General features: G+C 57.9%; 10 protein-coding genes across 10 annotated transcripts; 7 read left to right on the top strand and 3 right to left on the bottom strand.

Annotated features, from left to right (window-relative positions):
• The first annotated feature begins 1,810 nt into the window (after nt 1-1,810).
• Nucleotides 1,811-2,601, top strand: M421DRAFT_217640 (uncharacterized protein). The gene has a single exon (XM_033588286.1). It carries the CDS (start codon nt 1,953-1,955, stop codon nt 2,403-2,405), a length of 453 nt encoding a protein of 150 aa, XP_033446744.1. The 5' UTR covers nt 1,811-1,952; the 3' UTR covers nt 2,406-2,601.
• A 778-nt stretch (nt 2,602-3,379) lies between these two features.
• Nucleotides 3,380-4,410, top strand: M421DRAFT_217473 (uncharacterized protein). The gene has a single exon (XM_033588284.1). The coding sequence runs from the start codon at nt 3,582-3,584 to the stop codon at nt 4,293-4,295; it is 714 nt and encodes a 237-aa protein (XP_033446743.1). The 5' UTR covers nt 3,380-3,581; the 3' UTR covers nt 4,296-4,410.
• Nucleotides 4,411-4,503: 93 nt separating this feature from the next.
• On the top strand, nt 4,504-5,223 carry M421DRAFT_7095 (uncharacterized protein; the record flags this gene model as incomplete). Its single annotated transcript, XM_033596753.1, has 1 exon — nt 4,504-5,223. One exon carries the CDS (start codon nt 4,504-4,506, stop codon nt 5,221-5,223), a length of 720 nt encoding a protein of 239 aa, XP_033446742.1.
• A 302-nt stretch (nt 5,224-5,525) lies between these two features.
• M421DRAFT_67613 (HD domain-containing protein) lies at nt 5,526-6,221 on the bottom strand (the record flags this gene model as incomplete). Its single annotated transcript, XM_033596421.1, has 1 exon — nt 5,526-6,221. The coding sequence occupies one exon, from the start codon at nt 6,219-6,221 to the stop codon at nt 5,526-5,528; it is 696 nt and encodes a 231-aa protein (XP_033446741.1).
• Nucleotides 6,222-6,389: 168 nt separating this feature from the next.
• M421DRAFT_217476 (uncharacterized protein) lies at nt 6,390-9,275 on the top strand. Its single transcript, XM_033588285.1, has 2 exons — nt 6,390-6,930; nt 6,978-9,275. Exons 1-2 carry the CDS (start codon nt 6,613-6,615, stop codon nt 9,141-9,143), a joined length of 2,484 nt encoding a protein of 827 aa, XP_033446740.1. The 5' UTR covers nt 6,390-6,612; the 3' UTR covers nt 9,144-9,275.
• A 322-nt stretch (nt 9,276-9,597) lies between these two features.
• On the bottom strand, nt 9,598-10,553 carry M421DRAFT_102525 (eIF-3 RNA-binding subunit; the record flags this gene model as incomplete). Its single annotated transcript, XM_033586788.1, has 3 exons — nt 9,598-9,647; nt 9,712-10,487; nt 10,537-10,553. 3 exons carry the CDS (start codon nt 10,551-10,553, stop codon nt 9,598-9,600), a joined length of 843 nt encoding a protein of 280 aa, XP_033446739.1.
• A 409-nt stretch (nt 10,554-10,962) lies between these two features.
• M421DRAFT_7091 (uncharacterized protein) lies at nt 10,963-11,827 on the bottom strand (the record flags this gene model as incomplete). The annotated part of the gene is made up of 3 exons (XM_033596746.1): nt 10,963-11,239; nt 11,286-11,637; nt 11,683-11,827. The coding sequence occupies 3 exons, from the start codon at nt 11,825-11,827 to the stop codon at nt 10,963-10,965; spliced, it is 774 nt and encodes a 257-aa protein (XP_033446738.1).
• A 1,442-nt stretch (nt 11,828-13,269) lies between these two features.
• On the top strand, nt 13,270-15,340 carry M421DRAFT_102523 (uncharacterized protein; the record flags this gene model as incomplete). The annotated part of the gene is made up of 2 exons (XM_033586787.1): nt 13,270-13,347; nt 13,595-15,340. 2 exons carry the CDS (start codon nt 13,270-13,272, stop codon nt 15,338-15,340), a joined length of 1,824 nt encoding a protein of 607 aa, XP_033446737.1.
• Nucleotides 15,341-15,514: 174 nt separating this feature from the next.
• M421DRAFT_217452 (uncharacterized protein) lies at nt 15,515-16,823 on the top strand. Its single transcript, XM_033588283.1, has 3 exons — nt 15,515-15,689; nt 15,754-15,938; nt 15,987-16,823. Coding segments are annotated over exons 1-3 (915 nt in total). The 5' UTR covers nt 15,515-15,687; the 3' UTR covers nt 16,715-16,823.
• Nucleotides 16,824-16,984: 161 nt separating this feature from the next.
• M421DRAFT_7088 (RecF/RecN/SMC protein) lies at nt 16,985-20,766 on the top strand (the record flags this gene model as incomplete). The annotated part of the gene is made up of 6 exons (XM_033596744.1): nt 16,985-17,011; nt 17,059-17,099; nt 17,148-17,268; nt 17,320-19,356; nt 19,407-20,455; nt 20,508-20,766. 6 exons carry the CDS (start codon nt 16,985-16,987, stop codon nt 20,764-20,766), a joined length of 3,534 nt encoding a protein of 1,177 aa, XP_033446735.1.
• Nucleotides 20,767-20,800: the final 34 nt, after the last annotated feature.

Genomic DNA, 20,800 nt, shown 5'->3' with positions numbered 1-20,800 from the left:
GTGGGCACCTCATTGTTGCTCCACACCAATTTCGCTCTTCCAATAAGCCTCGGCCACAGCCCACAAGTCGTCCCTGGCGCCTCAGCAGTGAGGGGTACATTCACTGCAACTCGTCACTTGTGGACTTCGGCCAAGCTGTCCAGGTGCGGACTCGACAAGGGTAACTCTGAGGTCACTGCATGGCCCTTCACTAGTGGTGACGAAAGCGAATGACAAAGCTTTCCAAAGCTACCAGGCCGTTATGATGTACATCGTCACTTTCTCTTACATCACCGAAGTGGATCTGAGCCGCCAGTGGTTCTGACGCCAACTATCCCCAGCAAGACCGCAGACTTCACCAAAAAGACTCGCAATGTGGCCTGAGTCAGAGGATTCAATGGTAGTGTGATTGAACTACTCGTAGTTTCGCAGTCGAGTGTGGATGACTTATCGAAGTACAACCTGAATCTCGTTCGAGCGCTCCACGCGGCATGCTTGCCGCTCGGGAGTGCGGCGGGATGCTCTAGTGTTTCCAATAGAATTGTCGAGATTCGTCTTCGCTGCTACGAAAGAACGAGCTACTGATGCAACAAACCAGAGCGAGACGGTGTTTAGCACCCTGTGAATCGACATGGGTGTCAGTCTTGCGAAGGCCGAACGCCTCTACAAATGCTGGATTGCAGTATCTGCTTCTCCGAGACCCACTTCACTCCACCAAGTCATCCTCAATAACATGGTCCACGCTGATCTTGGTCGAAGATGTGGGCACTGAACAGCCAGCTTCGAGCTACGCGCTGACTCTGAGTCTGGCAGGCGCGTGACTGCAAGGTGGATCCTATGTGACAGACGGTCGCTTTGGGGAAAGTCCGCCCGAAGCTGAAATTCCTCCTGGCCGAGCCCTCTAATTTGGGAATTTGCGATCGTGCAAACAGTTCGGCTCCAAAAGAGAACCTCTCCGTGACTTTGCCAGCTCGATTTAGACGGCAACTAGCTGCTAAGCGAGTGCGATGGAAAGCAACTCAATCAAAACGCATTTAGGCAACAGCTCGCTCTCGATCCGCGGTTAAACGGCTGTCTTGAACAAGTATTGCCTGAGCAGTGGCACTTACTGAACTTACACCCGTATTTTTTTGCCCATGAACAGGGGACCTTCGTCGTTTCGTGCGTGCGAGACACCGAAAGGCCGCTCCCGAGACGATGCACCTCAAGTATATGGCCATGTACCTGCATTTAGAGCGTGAGCTGCGTATTTACAGCGGAGTCTTGACCATCTATTTGATCGAGAAGGAGCCTCGAACGCATCGACTACGGTTCGGCGCGAACACTACTGACTTGATCAAAGTGCAGGGGTTCTCGTACGGCCTTCGGATACAATGAGCCGCACGATGTGGCCTCCAAGGCTCAGCGATCATTAGCATTTTTGGCAGGCTCACCACACATTCATCACACCAAGCTCAAGTGATAACGGATCCTACTCGATGCGGCACTACCCTCCATTGCTACCCAACACACTAACCTGCAAAGGCCGGGCTCTGTGTACCAACGGCGGTGAGGCGAAGGAGTTGACAGGCCTGGGACACTCACGAAGATCTACCGGACCAAACGTTCGGCAGTCCTTCGTCCCCTGCTGGGCTCCCCACCAGCGGACCACTGTTGAATGTTCCAACACTGCCGAGTTCATCCTCTGACAACCTCATTATAAATTTCACAGCTCATGTTGACGCGTCTCTCATGCATACGCAGAAGATGTTGCGCTGGCGCAGCACACTGCAGGCTATGACGCTCTGATATCTCTACTCCACCGGCTCAATTACCGCCGAGTACGACGGAATCTTACTGACGTCTCCTGAGCCAGGCTTCTTACCCAGCAAAGAAACTTCACACACACACTCGGCAGTGCTCATCTACGAATCACTGGGTGCGCTTCAGAGCCTGTGCCTACCATCCCGACAGTCGGAGACGTAGGCCAGTTGATGTCACCTCAAGCGCAACGTCCATGCGATGCCTGGCCAGATCTTCAACTCTCGACTAGTCGCACTCGCTACAGTCTGCCGTGGCTCGAAGCCATTCACAGTCCAGCCTGCAGGTCTCTCATATCCATAGCTCGTACATTCGACCGCCAACCGCTTTGTCCCACGCCGTCAGTCCACCAGGCGCGTCGAGTACACCTCAGTCGTCGAAGCGCACTGCGGCCCACGTATGGACCGGTACTCGCCCGCAACGCTTCACGCAAGATGTCGACGCCAAGCCCTTCGAGTCTGCGCAGGCCAATCGACTCTTTCGTATGCACAGGAACAATCGAGCGTTTGTGCGGGTCGGGAGAGACGGCAGTTGGCCCCCCAGACGGATCGAGGCATGGCAGGGCGGGGATGAGTAAGGAAGGCTGTCTTGCAACGACCTGGAGCGAGCGTGATGGGTCGTCATAGGTGCTGGTGCTGTCAACTAACGCTACAGTGCATCTTGAATCAGCAGCATCGATACAGCGTTGGAAGGGTGCCTACGTACGCAGCTCGGCGGCCAATGCGAGCCCTCTCACCATCGGCCCCTGCTTTCCTGGCTACATAGACCGAGTCCGGACGACATGGCTGCCCTTGTCCTCTGGATGCATTCGCTTTACTAGTTGCGAAGCACACAAGCAGCTTTTTGCAGAACCACTGCGGCGCAGCGGTATACGTAGGCATACAAGGTGGGATGTCCGCACAGCCGAAGAGTCTTTTGCGCCCGTCGCGTCCGAAGGGCAAGGGTGCATTCCGGGCTGGAGCAGCAGTCCATGCAGGCTTGCTACTATCATGTGTGGCCAGTACCGCGTCCTAGCTGTTACCTGCCAGTTTTACATCGACTAGATGCATCACGCACATCTATCCGCGCCATCACTGAAGCCAGCAACGACGCGAAGGTCTGCTGCTCAGGCAGAGATTGCAAAGCAGGTTACTGCCACCGCGACATGTGCTGTATCTGGGCTTGCGCTAAACGATCGCAGTGGAGCCTGATAAATTCCGGAACACAGTCTGACCATAGTCTGGCCATGTGAGAGGAAACCAGGAAAATCCGCGGGGCTGGTGACAAGGCACGACGAAGAACTTTCAGCATTTGAACGGCAAGAGAGCAATTGCCATGTCTTCCACCAGGGCAGCGGCACGACCGGTCTGCGCAGCGGCCTTGCTCGGACCCGAGCCCACTCGCGCACGCGCTGCACATCGAACCCGGATTCTCGGAACCAGGTGTCGAGACCAGAGCCCACGCTCTTGACACACGGCGCTGCACAAGGACACTCAGACGAGCTTGATCTTAACACACAAAGCTACCCACAAAACAGCCGGCGTGAACAGGGTTGAGTAAGAAAGCGCCAGCAAGGCACGTAGAGATTTGCGCGACGTGCGGTTCGAGCTGCAGGGTTCCAGGATAGAGGGCTGCGGTGCGGGCCGAACGACGCGTGCCTCACCGCCCATTGTGTCGGATCGAGGCACTGCAGTGTGCGTTGGAATGACGCTGCGGAGGGGGATGAGGGCCCGGCTGGATGGTTGATGCTACATTGCACAGAGTCGAGCTTGGTGCAGCGAGACAGTGAGATGGGCGGATGCAGCAGACAGTGAGATGGGCGGATGCAGCAGACAGTGAGATGGGCGGATGCAGCAGACAGTGAAATGTGCAGATGCAGCAGACAGCGAGATGGGCGGATGCAGCAGACAGCAAGACGTGCAGATGCAAGCAGACACGGCGAGAAAGAAAAGGCATTCGCGGTAACCTCGTCGCACAGCCAGCACGGCGGCTCTACGCGGCCTCCTCCGGCTCCGGAGCCTCGCTTGCTTAGCACAGAGATAGGCATGTCTGCACGGGGAACGGCAGTTCTTAGCTGGAGCCGCTCTCTGAGCAGTCCTCTCCTCTCCTCGTTTCTCCCCTCTCCCTCCTTCGTGGCTGCGATGCTGGCCGCAGACGTCTCACCCAAGCGCGGGCGGGCTCGGGCGCTAGAGCGTCGGTCCCAGACTTGCCCCCTGGCGCAGCAACGGACCGCGGGGATCCGCACTGCCGCTTTTGGCAACACAGCGGCTGGGGGCCTACATACAAACGCAGGCATGGTGCTTACATACAAACGCAGGCATAGTGCCTACATACAAACGCAGACACGGTGCTTACATACAAACGCAGGCATGGTGCTTACATACAAACGCAGGCATGGTGCTTACATACAAACGCAGGCATGGTGCCTACATACAAACGCAGGCATGGTGCCTACATACAAACGCAGACATGGTGCTTACATACAAACGCAGGCGTGGTGCTTACATACAAACGCAGCTTATGCGGGGGAAATGTGATAAAGTAGCATCGCGGGGGAAATGTGATAGAATAGCATCGCGGGGAAATGTGATAGAGTAGCATCGCGGGGAAATGTGATAGAGTAGCATCGCGGACGAGAGAAAGACAAGTGTGTGGTTCAATCTCATCCACACCCGACTCCCGGCTGTGGGTAAGACGTACTCGGCACCTCATCAGCATGCACGACGCCCTCGACACCTCATCAGCATGCACGACGCCCTCGACACCTCACCAGCATGCACGACGCCCTCGACACCTCACCAGCATGCACGACGCCCTCGACACCTCATCAACATGCACGACGCCGTCGACAGAGGTAGGGAGGCGCGCTACACGGCGCTCAGAAACACAGCGCTCGCTTTCGTCGCAGCGCAGAAGCACGACCCCGCGCAGCCCGCTCGGATGGACTTTTCCTCCCTCCACCGCCTCGCCGCACCGGGCTTCACGCAGACCTTTGGCCCGCGGTACTCGGTCGCGCACACACCGCGGCTGCAGGGCGCATTCGACTTTGCCGCGTTCCAACGCCATCTCTCGACGATGCTGGCGGGCTTGCACACGTGGGGGATCGAGGTGGGCGACGTGGTTGTGGAGCAGGAGAGGGCGAGGGTTGTTGTGAGTGCAGTGTATACCATGTTTGTCCGGGGCGCGGAGGACGAGGGGGTGGAGAGTGAGGTTGTGTGGTGGTTGGAGCTGGAGGAGGGTGGGGGTGGGGGTGGCGACGGTGGCGACGGTGGTAAGGTTGGTGACGGTGGTGACAATGGTGACGGTGGTGACGGTGGTGACGGTGGCGACGGTGGCGACGGTGGCGACGAGGGTGGTGGGTGGAGGGTCAAGAGGAGCACTGAGATTGTGGATTTTGGCGCGAGCCGGCGGATTGCTGAGTTGATGGGGCGTGGGGCCAAGGGGGAGACGGCTGCTGCGGTGTAGGGGATGGTGGGATGGGCGGGGAGGGGGCTCGGGCGTCGTGAGGTTTGATGGGTGGGGGTTTTGGTTTGCTGCCATGGAGCATACAAGTCTATTTTTCAACGCCGAGGGACAAATGCTGTCGTCATGTCGTGCTCTGCTCGCTCTGCCTAGTTCCTGCCTGCTCTGCCTAGTTCCTGCCTGCTCTGCTCGCCCTACGCGTCGTCGTCGTCGTCGTCGTCCTTGCCATTGTCGTCGTCGTTGTCGTCGTCGTCGTCGTCCTTGCCATTGTCGTCGTCGTCGTCGTCGTCGCCCTCGTCGTCGCCCTACGCGTCATCGTTGGGCTCCGTGTCGGCGCGCCAGCTGCACGTCTTGCCGGCCTGCCTCCACAGCTCCTGGCGCTCCTTGAAGATGGCGCGGGCCCACGTCTTGACCTCGGGGCTCTGGATCTTCAGGGCGACCCAGGTGAACTCGCCCAGGTCGGTGGCGCACGCGTGGCTGCGCTCGTACTCGATCATCTGCAGCAGCAGCTCGAGCTTGTCAATGTCGTGCACGAACAGACTCTCCGGGGTCACGCTGTCCTCGTACTCCTGCCAGAGGCTCCGCAGCTCCTGGGCGTTCAGGCCGGCGTTGACGCCGCCCAGCAGGGAGCCGCAGATGTAGTCCATGGTGGCCGTCTCGCGGCGGCTCTTCTCCTCCTTGGTGACGGGGTCGGCGGGGGTGATGTCGCCGACCAGCGCCTCGGCCATGTCGTGGACCAGCGCCATGCGCGTGCAGCGCAGCACGTCGAGGCGGGCGGCGACGCCGGCGGGGGCCAGCATGGTCAGGATGCTCATGCGGTACATGTGGTCGGCGATGCTCTCGCAGCCGGCGATGCCGAAGCGGCCCCAGCCCGCGCGCCTGGTCGTCTTCAGGCGCTCCAGCAGGTGGAAGAAGGGCACGGGCGAATCGGTGTTTTCGGCGTAGCCCGGCGCAATGGCTGCGAGGGCCGTCTGCACCGTCCAGGGCGCTGCGGCGGCCATGGCGTGCGGTGTGAGTGGGCAGAGGCGGAGGCGACCGAGGGAGACGGAGAGGGAGCGGGAGCGGGAGCGAGGTGCGGCGCGGTCGAGGTCGAGTGAAAGACGATGACGCTGTGGCCCGCCGTGGAGTGGCTTGCCGTCAGGCGGCTTGCTTGCCTGTCTGGGCGCGGGTCCTTGCAGCCTGGGTGCTTGGACCCCTGTTTGCACGTCTGCACGTCTGCACGTCTGCATGTTTGTTTGCATGTCTGTTTGCATGTTTGTTTGCATGTTTGTCTGCATGTTTGTCTGCATGTTTGTCTGCATGTTTGTCTGCATGTTTGCACGTCTGCATGTTTGCTTGTGCTTGCACCACCACCCGCAGCAGCCGAGACCAGACGGGGCGTGACTCCAGACAATGTCGCGCCCACCCTCGCAGGCCTCCAGTGCCGCCGCGTCGACGCGCCCCAGGGCAAACACGATTCACCCGACAACCACCACGACCGCCGCGACCGCCGCGACCGCCGCGACCACCACCAACCCGCTGCCGGCCTCGCACGCGCGCCGCTTCGTGACCAACCTGCGGCTGCTGGGCTTCGACGGGCGCGACGACTGGCCGCACCCGACCGCGCAGACCTTTGCCGCCCGAAATGCCGACCAGAAGCAGCGCATTGCCGCCACCGAGTGGGCTCTCTTCCGCCTGTTCGACCTCTGGGACCCGGCCGAGACTGCGCAGGTGCGTCTGAACCCGACGCCGACGCCGCGCCCACTGACACGTCGCAGAAGCTGCGCCCGTTCTTCCCGCCCCTCGAGCCGCTGCAGTCGCGCAACCTGCGCGCCGCCCTGTACCGATGGCTGGCCGAGCTGAAGAAGACGGGCGTGCTGGGCCGCGAGGCGGTCCTGCGCAAGACCATGCTGGACGAGTGCAAGGGCGACCGCTTCCTCGAGGTTCTGGCTCTCTTCTCCGCCGCCGTGCTCCGACGCACCCTCGCGTCGCGCCGGGGACGGAGCGGGCACGCCGCCATTGCGCGGCGACTGGCCGCGGCATCGACGCTTTCCGCCGACGAGCAGCGCGCTCTGCTGCCGCTTGCGGTCGCGCATCGGGCCGCACTCGCCAGCGTCCTGCGTCGCAAGGACGACAAGCGGGCGCAGTTTGCCCGCTTCGCCGCGACGCTGCACTCCAAGGCGGGCGACATCAGCAGGCGCACGCGGCCGTGCGACGGCGGCCCCGGCGCCGACAGGCCGCCCGTGCCGCAGCGGGAGGCGGACGCGCTCAAGCGACAGCTCGCGGACAACTGGATCGGCGACCGGCAGTGGCTTGGCGTCATGCTGCACGGCCATCAGCCCCAGCCCGCCGACGCCTTCCTCGGCACCCGCTTCGACAGCGTGTGGCGCATGGTCGGGCGCGGGCGACGCCTCGAAGACGCCGCGCCCGAAGCCAGCCTGCTCGACGACCTGCAGTCGCGCGTCCGGGAACAGCAGACGCGGCTGCAGAGGTGGACCGTGTTCCATGAGCAGCTGCGCCGACACAACACAAAGGGCGCGTCGGCGAGCCCGAAGCCGCTGCCGCTGCCGCTGCCGCGTGCGAGCGACTTCACCTTTGACACGCACGCCCAGCACCAGCTGCCGTCCGCCAGGGATGTCGAGCGTCGTGTGGTGCAGCGGCCGGCACTACCGTCGGCCTACCGCGACATCTTGTCCGACATGGACGCGGAGCTGTCGCGCGTGTCGCAGTCACACCCCCAGCCCGCGCCCGCCTCGCTCCGACGTGGCCGCGCGTCTTCGGGCAGCGCCGCTCGCTCTCCCGTGCGAGCGAGAGTGCCGTCGGACTCCTGGCACACGGAACCAAAGACGCTCGTCGGCGAGCCAAGGACGCTCGTCGGCGAGCCAAAGACGTTGGTGCGGGAGCAGAAAGCTCTGTTTGAAGGGCTGTCTGCTGCCAATGCATCCGCACACCCTCAGCGACGGCCGTCGGCAAAAGCCACACCCGTCGACTCGGACGCCGCTCGAGCAGGCCAGCTGCCGAGTCTGCGCATCGCCGCGCCCCCGTCACTGCCCGCTGTTTCCCCGACCCGGCGACGCGTCCAGCACCCGCCCCGCGCCGAGCCCGCGCCCGTCCCCCACGGCCGCGCAGCGTCCTCCTCGTCCCTGCCCTCGGAAGACTCGGCGCCGTCCCTGCCCTCGGAAGACTCGGCGCCGTCCCAGCCAACGCCCTTTTCGGAAACCGCATCGACGTCGCCTCCCGAGTACTCGCGCTCGGTCCCCAGCCTCGACATTGCCGCCCCTGACCGCAACGAGCAACTCCTCGCCGACGAGATCATCAACGCAATCGGCAACGCGACGCCCTCGCCCGTCAAGCGGCCGCAGCCCCGCATGTCCCTGAGCCTGGTGGACCGCACCCGCATGACACTCGGCCGCACCCCGAGCGTCGAGCCCCGCATGGCACTCGGCCGCACCCCGAGCTTCGAGCCGGTTCACGAGAGCCCGGACCCGCTTCCCGTCGCGCCGCCCGCTGCTGCCGCTGACGCGGCGCTTGAGAGAACGGCGAGTCTGCTGGACCGCACGAGGCAGAGCATCGCCGCATCGAGCCGCCGACACGCATCCACGACGAAGCAGCGCACCAGCAGGGAGTCCGTGGTCTCCGCCCAGCCCGATGCTCCGTGCGCGTCGCTCGACGCGCTCGACGCGCTCGGCGACCAAGGCGGCAGCGGCACCCGCACGCCGCGCGAGCACCTCCTCGCCGCCGACATTGACTATGACCGCGTCTTCCGGAGCCGCCCGCGCATCGCCACGAGTCCCGTCTTCAGCCCGGAAAAGTACGCGCCCGACGAGGACGAGGACATCACGGGTATTGATCTGCATGGTGTGGACGCGAGTGACACCGACGACGGCTTCTCGCAGACGCTGGACGCGAGTCCTAGTCAGCGGGTGAGGCGGGTGAGGTACTGACGCTGACGCTGACGCTGACGCTGACGCTGACACTGACACTGACACTGACGAGGAGGAGGATGAGGAGGAGGAGGATGATGAGGATGGGGACGAGGAGGAGGATGAGGGGTTGGGATTTGAGAATGATAATCCTGTCACAGCTAAAAAGTGGCAAAATGTAGACTACACTTGTACCCCTGAATTGGCTGCTTGTAAGGCTGTTTCTCTGCGACACTCGCTAATCGCATCTTCATAGCCCGTGCATCTTTATAGCCCGTGCATCTCTACATCTCGGGCGAGCTGTGCCTCGTGCTATCCGTGTCTCCCCCGTGCTTGTCAAACGCCGTCCTGAACCAACATGCTCCTCCTCCTCCTCCTCGTAAGATGCACCCTGTGACCCTTTTTGGCGGATGCGAACAAGACTGCCTCAGAAGCTGCATCAGACGCAGCCGAAGACGACAGGCTGAACAACCGCCTAAGCCTTCTTGGCAAACTCGACGCGGAGAATAAGATGTCCGAAACCAACTGGAGAAAGTGTTAGCAGACGTCCCCCCGCAGCGCAGGGAATATGATGAGGGAAAAAACCTACAGCCATCCATCTTCTCGCACGCCTTGGCCGCATCGTCGCGGTCCGCGTACGAAATAAACGCAAACCCCTTGGCGCGCCCCGTCTCGCGGTCCTTGGCCAGGAAAACACGCGTCACGTGTCCGTACCGGCTGAACATGTCGCGCAAATCCTGCTCCTCCGCAATCTCAGAGACATTGGTGACGCGCAGCGTCGCGCTGTCGTCGCGGTCAAACTTGCCGCCCATCTTCTCCCCGCCGCCCATCTTGCCGCGCATGTGCGGCGGGACGTAGCCGCCGCTTCCCGCGCCGAGACCGCCGCTGCCACCGGGTGCGTCGTCGGGCATGTCGGCTGGTGCGTCGGCGCCCTCGGGCGCCATGGTGTCCTTGAAGGGGCACTTTGTGGTGAAGTGGTCGCCGGAGCAGATGCGGCACTTGATCTTTGCGTTCTTGAGCTCGAGCTTCTTCTTGTCCTCGTCGCCCTTGTCGTCCGTCGACGCCTTCCAGTTGGACTGTGGGCGGAACACAATGTTCTCAGCGACTGAGACTGTATCTGTCTGCGGGCCTGCGGGCTTGCCGCTCTCTGCCCCGAACTTGGGCCATGCCTTGCGCTCCGCCACCCGCGGGTTGACAATCTGCTTGACCACTGTCTTCTTGATCCGGCGCGTCGTCTTGACCTTCTTGCCGTCCTCGTTGATGCGGTACGATACGATCGTCTCCGTTCCGTCCTTGTTCTTGGTCACCGTCTGCTGCGGGAGCGCTACCTCGTTTTCATCTTCCTCTTCCGCCCAATCGGTGCGGCTGCGACACCGTTAGCAAACCCGTCGACCCGTCTTCTGGCACTACGCACCCTGCTACGCGAGACATGGCTGCTGTGTGATGTGTGATGTGTGATTTGTCTATGGCGTGGTGATGTCGGCCGTCGTCGTGCGTGGGCGTGTACGTGTTGCAGCGACTCGAAGATGGAGTGGCGCGTGGGGCAGCAAATGTGTGTGCGATATAATATTTAGCGCTAGCGCCGCCGTTCAACACCATGTCTCACGCACGACAATGTGCTCGAGCCTGACTCACAAAATCACTCCATTATCAGACAGTGGCTACTGCTGCCTGCGTCAAAATGCATGTCGCCGGGCTATATTGAGCGAGCCCATGTCTCAGCGCGGAGGTAGTTAGGGAAAAGCCACCGTTCAGCTATCACTACGCGGCAGCGTAGAGGTATACAGTAGGAAACAATACTCTGATGCCACCATCCGAATCAGAAGGGCAAAACAACCTCTCAGCCCTCCGAACCAAGCTTCCACTGCACACGACCATGATGGCGGCCTGTGTACTGCCCCGCCGGCACCGGCTTCGGTTGCTGTATAACAACATCGCTGCTCGTACGGGGCATCTGCTGGATCTGAGGTTGGGGAGTTGTGCAGCCAAAAGCAGTATTACTGTTTCCGCGGACTAGTGATGGTGCATTCGCCCCCACAGGAGGCCTCTGGATATGGTGAGACGAGTACGGCGAGTGGAAGTCGTTCACAAATCGTTCTGGTGGCGGCATGATGATCCTGCACTTCCGTAAGTAAGGTTGGCAATCATAAAGCAATGACTGACTCCTGGGGTGCAACGCTGCTCCTCCGACTCGCAGGCACACTGCCGGCCACACTTCCGCTGACGCTTGCAGCATTGTATGTCGCCGCATGCTGCGACTGGGGTGTTGCCGTAAGCCAACCGCTACTGGTGATACCCTCTGTGTCCATCAGACGCTGCAGGAGGTCTTCAGTGATCACGAGAAGGTGCTCATACGCCTCTCGACGGGAGTCTTCCTTTGCCGACGTGCAGTGGACGTACGATCTACTCATTGGATTGTGTTCGACGATGGCGGCGCCAATCTTTCGCGAGGAAGTTGGAGCGAAACTTATCACGTCGAGACATCGATTCGGGCCGTAGATGGTTCGGGCGTTCGCTACAGAGCATTAGCAGGCGCATCGACAGTCAGATAAAGGCCTACCGAGGATTCTTGCTCTTGTGCCATCCAAAGAGTCCTCGTTCGCCTTGTCTTCCATGCGATGCAGTATCTTGTTGGCAGTCCTTTCCATCTCCAGGTTCTCGTAGCTGCTGCTTTTGTGCTTCATGTCCCGCAGTGACTCGATCATCTTCCTCGACGGTCTCGACCTTGTGAAGCCGTGTGGATCTACCAGATACCGAGGATGGAACGGAGCTGGCGGTACTTCCTGTGTCAGAATATTTCAGAGAGTTGACCCGACTCGGCGACTGGAAAGCTGAGGCAAAGTCGCGATTAGAGTTGACTCTTGAAAGGCTCGCTATGGAATGAGTTCGGCTGTGAGAGTTCGACCTAGTCCCTGAATGGCCGTCGAGGTCCTTGCAGGCCTTCTTGAGCTGCCTGTGTCTCTTGCGCTCTGCTTCGTCTCTGAGAAGATCTTCACGAATGTCTGCCTAGGACTTTCTGGGGACGTAGAATTCGCTCTCAGGATGCCAGGGGCCCTTGTCGATAGGGTTGGCGTCAATATATGCAAAGCGCTCGGCGAGGGTTATCTTGCGCTTGAGCTGGCCTGGCCTGGGTGTACTCGAGCCACTTCTGCGTCTGCCGTTGCTTGCAAAACTGGTTGAAGTGCTGACGCGCGAGATCGAGGGTGAGAGTGGAGGTGATGTGCGTGCCCTGCCGAGGCTGGGTCTGGGCCCGACAGATGGATCCAGCTTCGAGGACTCGTGGATGACGGGAAGCTTTTTCGAGGGCCGCCGTTGCACTGGCAGGCAGGGACCGCACGGCGATAGAAGGCCTAGAGAGAACGTGGTGGCGGTGTTGTGTGGAGCTGCTTGCGTATCAGTGTCAACTTGGGTATTGCCAGAGTGAACAAGAGCGTGAGACATACGTGGTTTAGGGCTGTTGTCCGCGCAAACGGCGACACTAGATCATAGAAATGTGGTTGAAGGCAGTGGTGCAAAAAGAGGAACATCGACGTGTGGTGAGCTCTGCTGCGTCTGCTTTGAGATTGCTCAAAGTAGTGGGTGCAGTTGCTTTGACTGGTTGGGGCAGCCACATCCACAGCCCTTATCAATTTGAGGAAGCTGCACAACCGACAGAAAGGAGCTGCTGGACGCAAAATCCTCTCGTCAGAAGTCAGTGAGTGGCCATAGTCCTGCTGCTGCGTTGCGACCCTCGCTATCCTTCTAAAAAGAGCCACAGTGCACTTTGTCAGAGTGACTGAACAGAGTCGATTTCAATCCTATGCTTCATAGTGATGGAAGTGAGAGCTGCGGAGACACGAGCAACGTGAGTCGGTCTCAGCATTCAAGAATTCTCCGTAGAGGGTGGTAGGCGTTGGAATCCGCATCCACCATGTCTACGGTGCCAATGTCTGATTCGGACAGTACTTCAAAGGACATGTAGAGACTGTCCTCGGCCACTGAAAATGCATTGCAAGGTGACCCTCTACTTCAGCCCCAACCCCAGTCCTCTCCGCGGACGCCAGATCAACGCAACGGACAGCCTTGATGCAGATTAAGCCCTGACTGTTTGCAGGGTGGTATCGACTATAGTCAGGAGGAAGTACGGCAGTTGACGTGCCAACTTCGAATGGATGCTGTTGGAGCCAAAGACGCTGCGAGAGGCCGCGAGGTCTTTTCCGCAATAGTTGAAACTAAGCTGGGACCGGTTAGGTAGCGCGATCTGCTTTGGCCGAGTCCGAGCACCTGGGCACGTACCAGCAGCTGGAGTGTTTCATCTCAGCCTCCAGCTCACGCAATGTCTCTCGTCGATCAGCATCATTGTTTCTTTTGGCCAAAGCCTTTCGTATCGGGATATGGTTGACCACGAACATAGTGACGGCCCGCCGCGCTACAAGGATGAGGCCAACGATGGACCAGCCCGAGGGTCCGCGGATACGGATATTGGCCTCGAGGAAGCGCAATTGCTGCTAAGAGAGGAGTTCGATTTCGAGGATTCCGATCTAGCGAAACAACAGCAATCGACAAAGAGGCTCCCTGGATGCCTAGGCTTTCTCAACGGTCCTCAGCCTCTTCGCCCGCAAAATATTCGTCCCTTCTTTCCATCTCTCCAGGATGCTCCTGCCAAATTACTCACGAAAGTCCTGGCTCGTCAGGAACACCAAAATCTTTTCCTGAATGTCATCTTAGTTATTTGGCTGTTGCTGTTCGTTGGCTTCTTAGCTACGGAATTGCCCACGGTTGATGGACATGGCAAGTATGTCGTCAATCTGGATTGTACCGACTCGCTGTGGAGACGCAAGAATGGGTGTGGCATCAATGGTGCGAACTGCCATCCCTTCGAGAACTCCTCATTTGCGTTCCAATGCCCTTCCAAGTGCGCCGATGTGCAGCTTCTGAACCCACATGCTGTGGGTGCATACGATGCCAACTACCGGCCTCTCGTCGTCGGCTCCGAGACCTATCGAGGAGATAGTTTTGTCTGTGCCTCAGCTATACATGCTGGAATTATCGACAGCCGAAACGGCGGCTGTGGTCGTGTGGAGCTGGTCGGCGAAAAGAGCAACTTCACAACTACGAAACGTCATGGCATCGAATCCATTGCCTTTGACTCGGACTTTCCGCTATCCTTCCAGTTTGCCAAAGAGGATGCAAATCTCGAATGCAGCAGTGAGCCACGTTCTGTTCTGCTTTTCGTGTCGCTCCTGACAACAACCACACTTTCTCTGCTTTCGACCCGGTCGAAGATCTTTTTTCCAATATTCATCATTATATTCATGCACGTCAGCTTCGTGTCTGATCCACCACAAGCATCATACCGGAACATCACAGTTCTGCCGGATCATATATCGATGTTTGCGAAAAGACTGCTCCCAGCAATCTTCATCGCCGTCATCATATGGACGACGGTCGTGAAGCGCACCTTATCTGGGCTCGATGCACCGATGGAGAAGACTGTTCTTTGGCTGGGAGGCTTCTGGATTGGCGCTCTATCGAATTATACTCTCGATTGGATTCCAATCTCGAGGCTCACCGCTCACGATCTGGAGCAGCAACCTGGCGCGAAGGTGGCCCTAGCCATCATTGTCGGGGTACTCTTACTCATCGCGGTCGGTCAGATCTACTTCTTTTGGTGCGAAGGACGACTACTCGCGTATCTTGGACTGTATGGAATGTTTCTCTTCGCTGTCCTGGTCTGCCTTGCCATTCCTGGCCTCAATCTTAGGATCCATCACTACATCATCAGCCTGTTACTGCTTCCAGGAACAAGCATGCAGACGCGGCCATCGTTGCTGTATCAAGGCATCTTGCTTGGACTTTTCGTCAACGGCATAGCGCGTTGGGACTTCGACTCAATCCTCCAAACCACCGCGGCCTTACGAGAGGATGGCATCTCCAACACGGTCGTGCCTGCGGTGATCACGCCCAAAATTGAAACAAGCGTTACGGATGGTGTTGTGGCAGCCTTCTCTTGGATAGCCCTTCCTGAAGATACACAAGGCCTCAGTGTCCTCGTAAATGACGTGGAGCGTTACCGCGGTTTCATCGATGAGTATCCAAATGGCGAGACCTTCAAGTGGGGTCGTCCGGCGGGTGATATGATGAATGACTACTTCCGCTTCGCCTTCATTAGGGATAGCCGTACGCTGGACTATTCAAAAGCTGGCACGCTGATGAGCAATGGCACTTGGGTCGCATAGCATGCGTTCAGGTTCCACTTGGCGCAAGCCTTGTCCATATTACTAGGGGCTATCAGGGGGCTGTCACAGACTACAGTGTAGAGGATATGAACAACCAGCGTTGGCTGCCATCGACTGAGTGGTCTGATGAAGGCGCATGAATATTACAGATTTCTGCGCAAGGCCGCCCAAGAGGGCAGGAGCAAACGGTCGTGCAGCCAGGCATCGAGCCGGCGCGGGCGAATCAGGGTCCCGCGTGCCACAAGAAGCTCCTCACAAACCACGGTCGAGACACGCTCCCTCACCTCGACACCACCATCGCCGCACAACTCAACTTCTTGGACAATAGGGATACTCTCAAATCAACAATGTAGGTGTTGTTATAATTCGCCATGCATTCCTGTTGCGTGGCTCACTAACAAAATCAACAACAGGTCCAAAGCGCCTATCGTCAAGGTTGCTGCCTCAGGGCATGCTCAAGGTAGCCAGCGTAAATGTACTGTCGACAATGAGAAGCCAAAGCATCCCCAGAAGCGGCCCAAGCTAGGACAGCTGCGCCTGCAGACTGATGACAAGCCGCAGGAATACGACAATTTTCAATTCCTGCAACTACCTCCTGGTTGGCACATCCCACACTTGCAGGGAGTGAGGTCCTAACGGTACTCAGAGGTACGCAATCAGGTCTATGAATATGCCACAGAGCACACGCACAGATGCTTCCCCTTATTGCACGGAACGCCGAAGAACACCAGGAGACGAATGTTGCGGTCAGGCAACTCCACTGAACCATCAGCAACGGCTAACAAGCCTATCCCCTATCTTGGATTGACGCAGGTATGCCTGCAGATCAGGGCTGAGTTCCGTCCGATGTGGCTTTCGACGCACCGGGTTCCGTTGAACTTCACAGAGTCCTATTTCAAGGCCTTCTTCCTCGCACGCGTGCCAAAAGTCACGAGGTACAACATCTTCGGTCTGAATACTTCTAGCCTCCGGATATGGGTTCGCAAAGATGACTTGGGCACTATTTGGAACGGCTGCATGGTGACCAGGCTGTTCAAGCACAAGGCCCGGTTCCCAACTTGCGCCATCGCGTGTCAGTCGATGCCTCAAACCGAAGAATATACTCTGCGACAACTCGAGCGACTGATCAACCACGACGATCCTGTATGGAAGAAAGCAATCACTACAAACAAGATCGGCCAGGTTCGACTATCCCTGCAGCCTGATAAAACAACAGTAGCTATGCACATCGTCGTCAAAGAGAGGTTTGCGGAGGCGTGGATGAAGGTCCTATCCGAAAAGCCACCACACGCTGTCATGGAAGGATTCCTGAGGCAGTTTGGCTTTCCAGCAGATGGCGGTTGGGAGGCTCAAGTGAGCGTTGACTACTCGTGAACGATGGACTACCTGAAGTGCCTGTCTGTTTGGATATGCAGTACATGCTTTACGTGGCTCGGTATGTTTGTCATAGACAATTGAATGAAGAGTACGAGTTCCTTTCCGATCTTGAGTGACATGATGAGGGGTGATGGTGCAGACGCGAGACGCGTCGAACGTGGATCCCTGCCTAGCGCAATTCGCAGGCGAACAATCAGCGTGGGTGCGGAGCGGAGCCCCAAACAAAACAGCAACCGTCAATCAACAACAATAACGCATGCGGCCACCATGAAGATTACGGAGCTGGTCATAGACGTAAGTTCATTATGGAGGCTGTGCAACGATGACTAACATAGCCTCAGGGCTACAAGTCGTACGCTGTCCGAACGGTCATCACTGGCTGGTTTGTTTACCCAATGGCGCAATTGGTGCAGTCACTTACAAAAGGCAGGGACGAGAGCTTCAACTCAATCACCGGTCTGAACGGATCCGGCAAGTCCAATATCCTCGATTCGATATGTTTCGTCCTCGGTATCACCAACCTGGGCGTCGTGCGCGCGCAGAACTTGCAGGTAGGCGGAATCGCTGGGCGCGCATATCGCAGGGGCTGATAGGTGATGTAGGACCTCATATACAAGCGCGGTCAAGCAGGCGTCACGAAGGCCAGTGTGACGATCACATTCGACAACAAGGACAAAAAGAGCAGCCCCGTGGGCTTTGACCACCTCGACTCGATTTCTGTGACGAGAACGATTGTGCTCGGCGGAGCCAGCAAGTACCTGGTCAACGGATCTCGTGCGCAGCAAAACACAGTTCAAAACCTGTTTCAGTCTGTGCAGCTGAACATCAATAACCCGAATTTCCTGATTATGCAGGGTAGAGTCACGAAGGTGCTCAACATGAAGCCAGTCGAGATCTTGGCCATGTTAGAGGAGGCGGCAGGAACGCGCATGTTCGAGGATCGACGAGACAAGGCATACAAGACCATGACGAAGAAGGAGAGCAAAGTGCAAGAGATTGCAGAGCTTCTGCGCGACGAGATCGACCCGAAGCTCGAGAAGCTGCGCCAGGAAAAGCGCGCGTTCCTCGACTTCCAGCAGACGCAGAGCGAACTAGAGAAGCTCACGAAGCTCGTCGTCGCATACGACTACACACGGATGAAGGAGAGGCTACAACAGTCTGGCGATGATCTGGAGGCGAAGAAGCAGCGAACGAAAGATCTCGAGGAGTCGGCCTTGCGCATGAAGAAGGAGATCGAGTTCCTCCAGGAAGATATCAAGAAAGTCAAGGCTACAAGAGAGAAGGAGCTGCGCAAGGGCGGTAAGTTCCAGGCGCTTGAAGAGGAAGTCAAGGCGAACTCACACGAGGTCGTGCGACTGGACACATCCCTCGACCTGAAGCGGACAAGCATGGCCGAGGAAGTTGAGCGCAAAAAGGGCATTGAGAAGAGCGTCAAGGACCTCGAGAAGCAGCTCCAGCAGAAAAAGCAGGTCCACGAGAAACTCCAGGAGAAGTACCAGACGGCGCGCGACGAGCTGGCGAAGCAGACGGAGGAAGTCGAGAAGAAAGAGGAGCTTCTGCAAACACTGCAGACCGGTGTTGCTTCAAAAGAGGGCCAGGAAAGCGGGTACCAGGGACAGCTGCAGGACGCCAGGAATCGCGTCAGCGCCGCGACGACAGAGCAGGAGCAGGCCAAACTCAAGATCTCGCATCTCGAAAAGCAGATCAAGGAGGACGAACCGAAAGCGAAGAAGGCCAAGCAACAGAACTCGGGCTTGCTGAACGATCTCGAGGCGCTCAAGTCGCAGGCGCAAAAGCTGGGGGCCGATCTGACCAAGATGGGTTTTCACGAAGGCAAGGAGTCGGACATGTACCAGCAGGAGTCGCATCTACAAGCACGCATCCGTGAGCTCAAGCAACGAGCGGATGAGCTGAGGCGCAAGGTCTCGAACATCGACTTCAGCTACAATGACCCATCACCCAACTTCGACCGATCGAAGGTTAAAGGTCTGGTTGCGCAGCTCTTTACTTTGAAGAAAGAGCACACCGCGGCGGGATCTGCTTTGGAGGTCGCCGCTGGAGGCCGTTTGTACAATGTGGTTGTCGACTCCGCCGCCACAGGTAAACAGCTGCTGGAGAACGGCAGACTCAAGAAGCGAGTCACCATCATTCCCCTCAACAAGATTGCGGCATTCAGGGCATCTGCACAGAAGATTGGCGCGGCACAGAGGATCGCACCCGGGAAAGTAGACCTCGCATTGTCTCTTGTCGGGTACGATGAGGAGGTCAACGCGGCCATGGAGTACGTGTTCGGATCGACACTTGTCTGCGAGGACGCGGAGACCGCTAAGCGCGTCACATTCGATCCAGCGGTGCGCATGCGAAGCGTCACCTTCCAAGGTGACACCTACGATCCTGCTGGTACCTTGTCCGGCGGTAGCGCACCGCAGTCGAGCGGTGTTCTGGTCACTATGCAGAAGCTCAACGAGATCACAACCGAGCTTCGATCGCAGGAGCAGCAGCTTCGCCAACTCCAGGACACAATGGCTCGGGAGAAGAAGAGATTAGATGCTGCGCGCAAGACCAAGCAGGAACTCGATCTCAAGGAGCACGAGATCAAGCTCACAGAGGAGCAAATCAGCGGCAACTCTTCGTCGTCTGTGAGTTCAGCCCACGCAGGGCTCTCACATATGAGCTAACCATATCACAGATCATTCAAGCTATTGAGGAGATGAAGCAGAGTGTCGCCCAGCTGAAGGAAGATGTCAAAGCCGCCAAAGCACGACAAGACGAAGCTAAGGTGGACATCAAGCGCATCGAACGCGACATGAACGAGTTCAACAACAATAAGGACAGCAAGCTGGCAGAACTGCAGTCGTCACTCGAGAAGCTGAAGAAGGCACTTACCAAGACGAACGCCGCCATCAAGCCGCTGCAGTCCGAAGTGCGCGAGGCCATGGTCGACTCTGAGCAGTGCGGCAGCGATCTCGCGGCGACGCAGGAACAACTTGAAGACGTTCAAAGCACCCTCAAGGCACAGCAAGAAGAAATTGACGAGCTTTTGGCTGAGCAGAAGCAAGCTCAGGACGCTCACGATATCGCGCAAGCGCAGCTGGCTGACGAACAAGCAAAGCTCACTGGTTTTGATGAGGAGCTGCGGTCACTCGAAGACACAATCCGCGCGAAAAACTTGTCCATCACTGAAGGTGGCTTGGAGCAGCAGAAACTTGCACACGATATCGAGAAATTCCACAAGGAGTCTGAAGGCGCTGCGGGCAACATTGCAACACTTGAGAAGGAGCACGACTTTATTGCCGGCGATGCTGAACTATTCGGTCGCGCAGGAACCGTTTACGACTTCCGCGGCGTCAATATGGCCGACTGCAAGGCCAAGCGGAAATCTCTTGAAGAGCGCTTCCAGCAGCGGAAGAACAAGATCAACCCCAAGGTCATGGCCATGATCGATAATGTTGAGAAGAAAGAAGCGAGTCTGAAGAACAACATGGCAACTGTCGTCAAGGACAAGAAGAAGATTGAGGACACGATCCTCAAACTTGATGAGTACAAGAAGGAGGCCCTTCATAAGACTTGGACGAAGGTCAACAAGGACTTCGGCGACATCTTCAACGAGATCTTGCCCGGCAGCTACGCGAAGTTGGATCCACCCGAGGGTAAGACGATCGCCGATGGGCTGGAGGTCAAGGTTATGCTGGGGAAGGTCTGGAAGCAGTCACTCACCGAGCTATCAGGTGGTCAACGGTACGTTTTTTTCGTCCTTAATCTTGTCCGAAACAGTCACTGAGTTTCCTAGGTCTCTGATCGCCCTCTCGCTCATCATGGCGCTGCTGCAGTTCAAGCCTGCACCCATGTACATTCTGGACGAAGTCGACGCCGCGCTCGACATATCACATACCCAAAACATCGGTCACCTGATCAAGACGCGGTTCAAGGGCTCGCAATTTATTGTTGTCAGTCTGAAGGACGGCATGTTCGAGAACGCAAACCGGCTGTTCAGGACGCGGTTCGTAGATGGAACGAGTGTTGTACAGGCGACGAGCGCTGCAAAGTAGGCGGAGGCAGCAAAGTATTTTGACGGTGTATAAT

This window comes from Didymella exigua (genome assembly GCF_010094145.1).
Source record: "Didymella exigua CBS 183.55 unplaced genomic scaffold M421scaffold_22, whole genome shotgun sequence".
Classification (NCBI taxonomy): domain Eukaryota; kingdom Fungi; phylum Ascomycota; class Dothideomycetes; order Pleosporales; family Didymellaceae; genus Didymella; species Didymella exigua.
This window is presented reverse-complemented; position numbering and strand designations above follow the sequence as displayed.

What these genes read in the sequence shown, in the direction of transcription:
- M421DRAFT_217640 (XM_033588286.1), top strand. Translation starts at nt 1,953, where the DNA reads ATGTCACCTCAAGCGCAACGTCCATGCGATGCCTGGCCAGATCTTCAA.
- M421DRAFT_217473 (XM_033588284.1), top strand. Translation starts at nt 3,582, where the DNA reads ATGCAGCAGACAGTGAGATGGGCGGATGCAGCAGACAGTGAAATGTGC.
- M421DRAFT_217476 (XM_033588285.1), top strand. Translation starts at nt 6,613, where the DNA reads ATGTCGCGCCCACCCTCGCAGGCCTCCAGTGCCGCCGCGTCGACGCGC. An exon ending in ACCCGGCCGAGACTGCGCAG is followed by an intron (nt 6,931 to 6,977) that starts GTGCGTCTGAAC and finishes GACACGTCGCAG; the next exon opens with AAGCTGCGCCCGTTCTTCCC.
- M421DRAFT_217452 (XM_033588283.1), top strand. An exon ending in ATTCCTGCAACTACCTCCTG is followed by an intron (nt 15,939 to 15,986) that starts GTTGGCACATCC and finishes AACGGTACTCAG; the next exon opens with AGGTACGCAATCAGGTCTAT.